This window comes from Lycium ferocissimum, chromosome 5, assembly GCF_029784015.1.
Source record: "Lycium ferocissimum isolate CSIRO_LF1 chromosome 5, AGI_CSIRO_Lferr_CH_V1, whole genome shotgun sequence".
NCBI classification, from domain to species: Eukaryota; Viridiplantae; Streptophyta; class Magnoliopsida; order Solanales; family Solanaceae; genus Lycium; species Lycium ferocissimum.
Window position 1 is genome coordinate 24,486,395 of NC_081346.1, and position 11,032 is coordinate 24,497,426.

General features: G+C 34.5%; 1 protein-coding gene across 1 annotated transcript; it reads right to left on the reverse strand.

Moving 5' to 3' along the window:
* Positions 1-65: 65 nt before the first annotated feature.
* Positions 66-8,307, reverse strand: LOC132056564 (uncharacterized). The gene is made up of 6 exons (XM_059448828.1): positions 8,048-8,307; positions 2,701-3,368; positions 2,418-2,610; positions 1,742-1,806; positions 1,403-1,613; positions 66-683 (listed from the first exon to the last, which is right to left on the reverse strand). Exons 1-6 carry the CDS (start codon positions 8,156-8,158, stop codon positions 321-323), a joined length of 1,611 nt encoding a protein of 536 aa, XP_059304811.1. The 5' UTR covers positions 8,159-8,307; the 3' UTR covers positions 66-320.
* Positions 8,308-11,032: the final 2,725 nt, after the last annotated feature.

Below are 11,032 nucleotides of genomic sequence, written 5' to 3' on the forward strand. Positions count from 1 at the left end.
TTGAATCATTTAGAAATAAGGCTCCTGCATTATTAGCTGACATAAAAGTTGTAGAAGAACTAGACTGAAAGCAGATACCATTGCGTTCCCAATAAAATCGACGCAGAACTGCAAAAGAATATATTACAAATATCTATATAAAGAAAACCGTTCATCCCTGAATTGTTTCCTCATACAAATATGTTTTCCCAACACCAAGATTTATCGTTCATGCTCCATCATAGTGTTAGATAGTAATAAATACAACAAACACTATCAAAAAAAAAAATATACCGCATGGTACGTGTAGGCGATGAGTGAAAAAAGAAAAACTGAAATCCTCATTGTTGCTTGTTTTCATTCTTCCAGTATTGTTGTTCCCATGACTCAACTTGTTTCATTGAATTTTCTTTTCTATCAAGAATAGAATGAAGACCTGCAGGACCAAAGGGAGGTGGCATGTTGCAAGGTATTGCATCCGAGGGGCCTTCAACCATAGATTCTAACATGAACTTCTTTGCCACTCCTTCAGCTGGGCATGCCATTACCTCTGAACAAAGCTCAACTGCTTTTCGTGGTACAGTGGGCTTGTATTTCAAGAGCTTTGCGTACTCGCTCAAGAGATGGAACATGTAGTCATACACGTAATCCATTTTGAGTTGCTCTTGAATGAAATCGCTTGCTGCCTTGCCAATCGCCTGTGCCTATTTTATTCACCAAAGAAGTTGTCAAACATGAAAAACATGGTGTCAAAAAGATTAACACTGATTCATCCCATATTTTATGAAGAGCATAGATGTGAGAATTGGTGGTAGAAGTAAATGTATGTCATTAGTGGGTGAAATGTTGACATGCTGCATGAACATTTGATTGCTCAGCTAGCAAGAGAAAGATCTAAGATTTAAATTTTGGGGTTTCAATATGTATGTTCTAACCGCTGACTCCATTACACTATTGTAATTACGCATTCAAAACTTGGTATTTGTTAAATTTTTATGATTTCTCACAAATGTAGTTATGCTCTGTTTGGAAAATAGTGAGTTCAGTTGAACCAGTTAGAACTACATCGCATCCGCCTCTGAGCTAGCTAGACTCCTCATAAGTCATATCCTCCTCCTAAGGGCACAGTTTAATGGACTCTAAGAGTTTTCCTGACTTCTAAAAGTATGATCATTTCATTTAAGCTAAACAATGGCTTGATAAAACTTAAGCCACAAATACTTCCCTCGTTTTTAAGCTTAATCTGGGTACGGAGAACACAAGCAACATTAAAATGGTCAGATGCATCAACTATTTGTAGTGACTAATTTACCGGACACTGTCAATAATATGGTTAACACATGATTGTATATAATCGAAGTTTCAGCCTTTCAGGTGAATTGGCAGTCAAAAGTGAAAATAGAGTTGGAGTCAGATTAGATACCTCTTGTTCATGAGTATTGCCCCAGTCAACAGCATGCTTGATAGATTGGCATTTGTCATTATCTTTTACGGGCCAGTAATGTTGCAGCGGCATCAAACCTCTGGTGTAGAAATCGTAGTAGTGCGGTTTTACAAACAACGTAACAGAATCACAGGCCAGAATGTATTTGTCACTCACAGACCATGCAGATCCTTCTACATAAATCTTGTATCTGACATAATTGCACAGGGCAGAAAAGAGAAAAACAGGACAGCATTTAGGACGATATAATTAACAAACACGGACAGATTAATGAGAAATAAAGTCATATCGGAAAGAAAAGCAACTTTACTTTCTTACCTGTGAATACACTGACTAGCTAAATCCGATTGCTGGTAACCTTGCTTCTGTTCTTCAACCCAGTTCTACATGCATTTATAGATTCATCACTTAGTTTTCTTTTACATTCTACATTTCCTACTGTCACCAATCATGTAATTAGCCTCACGAGAGCAGGGAAGATGACGGACATGTTCAACATACATTCACCACCGATTATATTAATATGGAGAGGTAGCAAAAGATACTTTTAGAAATGCTAAATTGAACCTCCTTTTAAGGTTCTTTTATCCCAAATGCGAAAAGACACCTCTTTTCCCAATCTCTGAGAAACCAATTGTCGAATGGGCCAAGTAAAGAAAACACACAGAAAATCTCACAACTATTAGAGATTTCACTATTTCAGGATAATCAAGTTAAGAAGCTCCTCACACAAGGCTCAAGCTCCATATATGATAGGAATAGTTGACCAAGATAGAGGGTGCTCAGTGCTCACCTCTTACTTTTTTCATATTTCATATCCTAGGAGTAGCTTTTATAAGCCTTCATCTGTAACACTTCAGTTTCCCATTTTTGGGGGAGGCCGGGGGGAGGGGGGCGGGGGTGGTGGGGGAGAAAAGAGTTTCTTTTACTCTTTTATTCTTGTTGGGAGTATTGTATTTCCTGACAACTGATTACATATGTTGCAGAACAATACCTGAGCATATACACGTGCACTCCAGTCCTGCTTTTCTGAAACATTGCACTTGAGAAGATCCATCCTAGTTTCAGCAACAATAGGATTGCCTTTCCAGTACGCATATGGTTCCCTGTCAGTCCATTTTATCTTCTCATTTCCTTTCTTTAAGACCTTTGACAAAGTCTCCCAAGGCTTTATATTAATCTCTGGCCTAAACAATGTTTTTGGAGCAAAAAGAAAAGATTCACTAAAACTGTTTGATTATCAAATCAATACGCATGCAAAAAAGTAAGGTTTGTACCATCCCCAGAATGACCAATCTGGAAATACAATATCCAAACTGGTATCATTCCCACAGTATCTGAACAGAGGCGGAGGAGTAGGGGCCTTAGGGCGTCGGTAGAATTCCGTCTTTATAACTGGCCAGTCAACAGTGTCAAACATCAGGTCCAAATCAGGCACTTTACCAGGGTACCTTCGTAACATTTGTAAAATGCCCCATAATGTAAATGTGTCTCTGCTTTGAAATGCCTTTCGATAGGTTTCTACATATGCTCTTCCATTCAATATCACCAACCGAAAATCTGCTGTCCTTCTGGCTCGATTCACCATTTCTTTGGTGATTCCCGTTTCTCTCCAAGGCCATAGGTCATCGTAGATCCAGCGGAAGTAATCTGGACACGTAGGCGGAGGAGATGACGAAGAAGCTTGATTTTGATCCGTGAACTTTGATGGGTAGTAAGATGCAGGGCAAGTTCTTGTGAGGTTCCGAAGTGTACAATTTAGTTGAAATTTCAGTTTCTTTTGGGGCTTTTTTGGCACTGCTGGGGTTGCATCAGTGTGATTGTGGAATGTTAGGAGTTCCGTTTTCTTTTGGGGCTCTTTTGAGATGGCTGGGGTTGTATCAGTGCGATTGTGACGTCTGATGGGGGTTAATATTGTCTTTCGTGGAGAATATCTTGCAAAGGACTGTCAATTTGGAAGAACAAAAACCATTAGCCTAATAAGATGATGAATTGGTTCACACTAGAGACAAGAACAAGATATGAATATTGAACGGTACTGATATATGGTGTCATGGACACAACATACATGATGATGGGTGCTTTATACAGCAAATAATGTACCTATAATCACAAGTGTGAAGCAGGGGCGGCTCAACGAAATTTGTGGCCTAAAGCCAAACCTAGATAAAAGGCCGTAAATATTTTTCTTTCGTTTTATTGTATGTCTTAGTTTGACTTGACATAAAGTTTAGGAATGTAAAATCTTTTGAATCTGGCTAAAACTAAAGCGTGTATTACATACCACAAATCTTCTTTGAATCTTATAATCTTAAACATGTCATATCATTCCTATAGAGAGTGAATTATTAAGGCTAGAAACAGAAAATATGATTAGAAACTTATTAAATACGAAAGATGCATTTTTATTAAATAAACTAAAACAGAAAGTAAGGCGCATAAATTCAGGTAGAGGGACTATTTGATATGACTCATATATTTGTTTGAGAATCTGACAAAAAGCATGGGCGGAGCCAAGTAGGCCTTAGGGGGTTCATCCAAACCCCCATTCGCTGAAAAAATACACTGTTTATACATGATTAAAATTATTTTTTTATGTATGTATAGTAGATGTTAAACCCCCTTTGACTTCTTCGTATGTTTAATTATTCGTAGTTTGACATTTCTTAGTGAAAATCCTGGCTCCGCCAATGACAAAAAGACCAAGAAAGAATAAAAAAGAATATGTACTTCAAATTATTTACGGCTCATTTGGACAATATTTGTTTGAAGTTAAAAGATGCATAATTGAAATTGAAAAGGCGTATTTGAATGTTGAAACTATGTTTGGACATGACTTTCACTTGAAAAAATAATAATTAAATTTTATGAGTTAAAATCATTATTTCACTCTAAATAAACTATATATTGTATACTTCATATAATAATAGTTAGTAATATTAGTAATTTTGGGCCTTAAAATGTTTGGGGCCTAAAGCAAGTGCTTTACTTGCTTTAGGCTTCAGCTGGCCCTGGTATGAAGGAACAAGATGATCAAGAGTAGGTGAAGTTGTTTAACATTGGCACAATAATCCCCTGTTTTTGTTACTATAGCAGTTTCCAAATATAGCATATTTAGAACTACCTTCGGTCCACATCAGTTGTCTTGCTTCCTAAAAATAACTGGTCCAGAATAGTTGTCATTTTAGAAAATCAAGATATAATTAGTTAATTAGTTTCCGCCATTGCCATTACCTATGTTAATCGGACTCTTCACTTTCGGTGCCGCACTCGTGTCGACACGACATGAGTGTGGGTGTGCGATCCGTACCCGATCTGATCAACCGATTTTGAATACTTTGACCAAAATCGATGTAGAAATTCTGGACAGATTCAATGATTTCTTTAATCAAAACTAAAGCTAAGGTGAAATTGAAGAAAATGGAATACCTTGTATATAAAAATTTCTATGTCACTCTATTTCCTTTTATCTCCTTCGGGGATTCTCCTCTTGGATAATATCTTTTTCTCAAGCTTTCCACATAATATTCCATAATTTAGGTTTTATAACTCTATTTTTAGATATTTGAATTTTTTTAGCCGAATTTCTGCACCCGTAGCCATAACTGGATCCGTATCTCCGAATCTTAAAATTTAGATCATGAAGGATCCGACATCTAGATCCGCACCCGCCCCCGAGTCCGAGTAACTTAGGCCATTACTCAATAAATATGGAGAGAGAAATTAATGTCGTTAAAAAGAGAGTTATATTAAATTGAGATCAGAAAAACACGACAAGTTGTTTTTTAGGGGGCGTGTAAAAGGAAAACATGAGTAAATGGACCTAAGGGAGTAATTAGTCCAACTTTGTTCCTGTTCTGGTCTAGCATTATTACCAGAAATACTATGACTTGAGACCAGAAGTAAACATTACTTTTGAAACTAAAGATGCTTAACTATTAACCCCGGTCTTGTATTGTTACAAACAAGATCTTGTGCTGAGATTATTTTTCAATCCTTCCAACCAAATGACCACTAAAAAACGGGAAGAGGAAAAAAGAAAAAAAAAACGAGGGAGCTTTTGCCTTGCAAAGTTATCTACAGGCCACAGCCATATCTCCTCGAGGAAGAAAAAGAAGAACAGAGAATAAAGGAAACCACAAAATTAAACAAAGATGTAAGAATTGAAGGACCCCGAACAGAAAATGACCATCATCCACAGTGAGTTACGCAATACAGAAAAATAAAATAAAAAGTAGAACAAAATCCTTTAGACTAGGATTTCGTTTTGTTCTTTGCCAATTTTTCCTGGTTTTGCGGTTGTTTTGTAGCAATTAATTTAGTCATGGACACGCATTTTTTTTTTTTTTTTTTGAAATGATACCATTGAACCTGTATTACATCATTTTATCCAATGTACTAAGTGGCTTATCATCATGTGGGATTAAGAATTACAATATTAAAAAATGTAAAGTACATCTAGAATTATCAAAAAGAAATTCAGCTCAAATGTACAGTTTCTAACAAAGGAAGTTAAAATAAAAGATTTCAACATATAAAGTGACTAGAAAATTTTCGTATTCCTCCTCCAAATATGGATATTTTATTTAATCACTTTCTTATAATCTTATAGTCAATACAATAAATATTATCAGATGTAAATGAGAGATAACAAGTTATAATATGAAAATAACATTTTTTATCAATTAAATATTCTAATACATAAATGGTTAATATTTGTGCGATATCAAGTCTTCGTAACTAGATTCTGAATTTCATTTATATATAGTTAATACATATAGAATTTTAACGAAAACTATTAGATTCGACCGAAATTATAGATATCCTTCTGACTCCCCTGGGCACAGGGAGAATCCACCAACTAGGCTAATTTGGTGATCTAGGGTTCCCAACAATACCAACTCAGTTACTCTAAATTCCTAGTATGATAGTATCAACTTTTCCAGAGATCCGGTTAGGTACTTAGGTTAAGCTAGGTCCACCTCCAATGCAAGTCTGATCCCAATTACTCCTTGCCTTCCCGTTTAGGTGATAACATTTCCTTTTTTAGTCTCCCATAAAAAATAATATCTTTCTAAATTTTAAAATAACTTAACTTATTTTATTTATTCTAAGTGACAAGTTTCTATAATAACACAAATGTAATGACATGTCTAAGATTATAAGTTTCAAAAGTCCTACATTTTTCAGATCACAAATTATTAAAAAAATAGTTTTTTTAATTTTACGTCCATTGAAAAGATAGGAGTAAAAATAAATGATTAGTGGAAATTCACCTAACACACTACAAAAAAAAAAAAAAAAAAAAAAAAAAGGACGGAAGAAGGGGAGGGTCAAAATTGAAGCAGAACACGGGCATTTGTAAGCGTCGGCAACAGAAACGAGAATTCCTAATCGTAGCACACAATTAAGCCACGTATACTAATACAAACAGACACTTGGCGTACTGTGTCACGAGAAAATTGTTTCCCTGTCTTTTGTCTTATAGTATGATGATGTTTTAAGACTTTAAAAAGAGGTAAACGACAGCGTAAAAAGTGGGTAAAATGCCAACATCGCCGCTTATTCGTCCAACAGTTTTAATTGCATCAGCTTCAATAATGTCACGCCTTTCTTTATGCTCAACAACTGTCTTTTGGTACTACTTTTTGGGGTTGGACTCCAAATATAAAAGTTCAAAAATAACTCATGCGGGTGTTTAAGTGAATTTGCATTGATTTTTTACCACGAAATTTAAAAAGGAGAATATTTTAAATTACTGTAGAAAAGTTTCATAAATATCATTATTATACATCATATCATGACAAAATAAAAACTCACATTATTTTTTATTTTTTTGGAAATACAAAACAATCATTTTGGTAAATTAAAAAGAAATTGCACCATACAATGAGAGGATGAGACAGAAATGTATATTTGAGATTACTGTTAAAATATTCTCAAAAGTATTTAAAATCATAATTACTAGGAGAAAACTGTTTATTCCAGGCAACAATAATGACTGACACAATTAAGTCAAATATATTACTTCTCCGACCAAAACGATTTTGGTCAAACTAACTCATGTTCGGTGCGTGTACGAATTCAGACTTAGAGTCTTTAACTTTTTTGAAATAAAAATTAAGTTGGGGTAGTCCAACTTAACTTATTATGTATATTTAAAAAAATTACATAAAAATACTTCAAAAAAATAAAAGCTATACCAACATAAGCGACTTATAAGTCACTTTTTTGAAATAAAAAATTGTGTTAAAAGAATTCAAAATATATTTTTAAAAAAATTGAAAAAATTATGTTCAAATAATATCTAAGCCAATTTTGAGACCGTGGGAGAACTATTCAATACTCTTAGATAGTTTTACCTATAAGAAGTGACTAAATTCCTTGAGAGGATTAATATTAACTTTAGCAGTATCAAGCTAATACAGTGAAAAACAAACAAGGAAGTGAGAACATCATTCTTTTAATTTCTTCCCGCGGTTTGCTAAGGTGATATATGAGGACATGGTAACATAAACACAGTTAAAGTTAGTAAAGAAAACACAGTTAAAAGGAATTTCAGAGGAAATACGTAGAGAGCTAATTCATGCCAGAACGTAAATAAAGAAAAATTAACGAACTTACAATGTCAAAGGAAGAGTGTAGCAAGCGTGTGGAGACGATAGCTCCGACGAAGAGAAGAATGGAGACTAAGATTGTTAGTGAAGATCTAACTGTAGTCGTTTTGCTCGCCATTAATGAACTGATTGTTATTTATCGAAAGAGTCCACAAAGGCCCAATCAGCTGGAATACCCCTTAACACTTGTCAAACATAAAGATACAACTTGTTGCATGCACCGCCAATACACTTGTCCACTTATATATGGAAAAATACCTGCCAAATTTTTCTTCTATATTAACTGTCAAATACACCAAACTTTACTTTTTTTCTAGGTTTGAAAGCAATTCACAAGACTAGTGTTACCAAACCTAAAACGAAATATTTGAATTTGCTAAATGCAGGCGCCTACCCCTATTGGCCTAGAAATTAAAGAGAGAAGTGGCTGCAGATATATGGAGAAATTTAATGAAGTAATGTATTTTGACTTTTCTTACATATGGTACCCTGACTAGTCGGTAACACTTAGAAAGATTGTACTTTTTATCTTTTGATGGAAGAAATCTTGGAGTTTATACAGTAGCAAAAAATAAGTGAATTTTGAAGGAGAAGTGGAGGCAAAGTAACTGATGGATGAAGAAAGTGGAAAGTGGAAACAGAGTCGAATTAAGTGATTATATTCTACACAAAAAGCTACTTTTTGAACAATATTGTAGAATAATGTGAAGTACGTACTTGAGGTGGGGTGTCAAGATTTCATGTTGCCTGTCACTCGTTCTTCACTAACATGCTGCAAATTCAGTGTGAGCTACTGATCTTTAAAGGGAAAAAGTGGAATTGGAAATAGACCCCAAGATGATCTGCGAAAAAAAAGCTCAAATTTTAGGACAATATGGAAGAATAAAGTGAAGTTGAGGTTGGGCAAGACTATCGTGGTGCCTGTGGCACTTTTTGCAATAATATGCTGCAAATTCAGGGGGGTCTTGTTCTTTATTTGTCAGTGATAAGGGAATAGTGGTGTTTGAGGAGCAATTTCTGGAGTTGGATCTAGCAGCTGGTAGCAAACAGCATGCTGTAGGTGGCGAATTTTCAATGGAAGCTAAAGTTTTTGAAGTCATTGCAATAATCTTTATAGATTATTAAGGCTGTGGGGTCAACTAACATGCAAATTAGTCATTGGGACAGTGAGTTTGACGCTTTCCCGTCTGCGCTTGCCATTTGCCTAAACTACTGGCTACTGATTATAAAAAATGGCACTTCTCCATACTGCTTTTAGTTACTAATTTTCCCGTTTACTTTTACTTGTCTACTTTTAATTTTACCTATCACTTAATAAATATTCTCTCCGAATCAAAAAAGTATTCATTTAGCTTTTTTTTCTTAGTAAAAAAGAGTATTCACTTATCAAATTAAAAAAGAATTAACCTTATCTTTCTAAATTTGCTCATATTAAGTGTTATGCGATCAAATCTTAATACCTATTTAATTAGGGCCAGTTTAGTCAAATTATCTATTTTTGTCTATGAGTTAGTATTTTCTTAAGGAGTATGCAAATGGTTAAATGGACACTCTTTTTTATCCGAATGGAGTAATAAATAAAGTGCACAATTTACCAATGTATCCATATTTATTGGTGCATATTTTTATTGGATTTGAAAAATGATTTCAACTGAGTATTTAATAATATGGTTAAAACAGAAAAAAAGAAATTATCTTCTCTTGATATGCTAAAAGTAACAACTAAAAGTGAAAATCTATTTTTAGAATACTGGACAAATAAAAATGAACGGAGATAGTACTACTTTACCCTCAAAATACTTGTCCTCCTTACTCCTTACTAAAAATACTAGTAAAATACTCACTCCGTTTCAAAATATTTATCGTCCTTACTAAAAATGTTTGTCTCAAAATATTTGTCATTTTATTTATCTAAGATAAAATTAAGTAGTCTTTTCCCATTTTACCCTTGTATTAATTACATCAATGGCCTGATTTTGTGAGTTCACATACCAACATTTAAGAGGTTTCATCATTAATGGAGTAAATATTTATTGAAGAGAAAAAACATGATAAAATATGTTAAGAGGGTAAAATAGTCAAAATACTACTCTTATAAATGCTTTCTTAATGGGAGTGTACATAAAATATGTGATAAATATTTTGAGAGGGAGGGAGTACTTGTTGTTTTATTTAATCAAGACAAATTAATTACTTTTTTTTTTCATTTTATCCTTGTATTTATTAGCAACATTTAAGAGGTTCTCATCATTCATGGAATAAATATTTATTGAGGAGAAATAACATGATGAAATATGTTAAGAAGGTAAAATAGTCAAAATGCTATCATGATCAGTTATGCGATTTTGTGTTTTGATGATTTGACAAACACTTGAGGGTAAAAATTTGGGCATAAAATCCGAAAATTAATTACCGAACCGAACCTAGGCTATTTTTACATTATTTCGATATTCGGTAATCGGTTCAGTATTCGATCTTGAAATATAAAATTTAGTATTTCGGTTTCGGTATCTCGGTATTTACAATTATCTGGATTCGATAATTCGGTAAATACCGAATACCGAAATTAAATTACCAATACTGTACAGGAGTAAGGGGCTAAAGGCCCATCGTAAAACATTTCAAGTCCGGAAATCCAATAGCCAATAGCCCAAATCCGGAAATCCAATAGCCAGATGGCCCAGATCCGTAAAAATCCCTAAGACCCTAACACAGTACCACTTCACTTTCAATCCTTCATCGTCTCATCGTCATCATCGATCAGTTCGCCTTTATCCCTAAGTAACCGACATCGTCTCATCGTCGTCATCCCTAACCCCTTAACCGACATCGTTTCATCTCAGCCTCCAAAAACCCCTTAACCGACATTGTTTCATCTTCCAAACTACCCGAACACCCTTTAAGAAGGCGGCATTGTTTGCGTGAACGACAACGTTTGAAGTCGGTCTTGGTTTCTAATGTGTTTAACGAGTCTAACGACCCCATTAGGTTT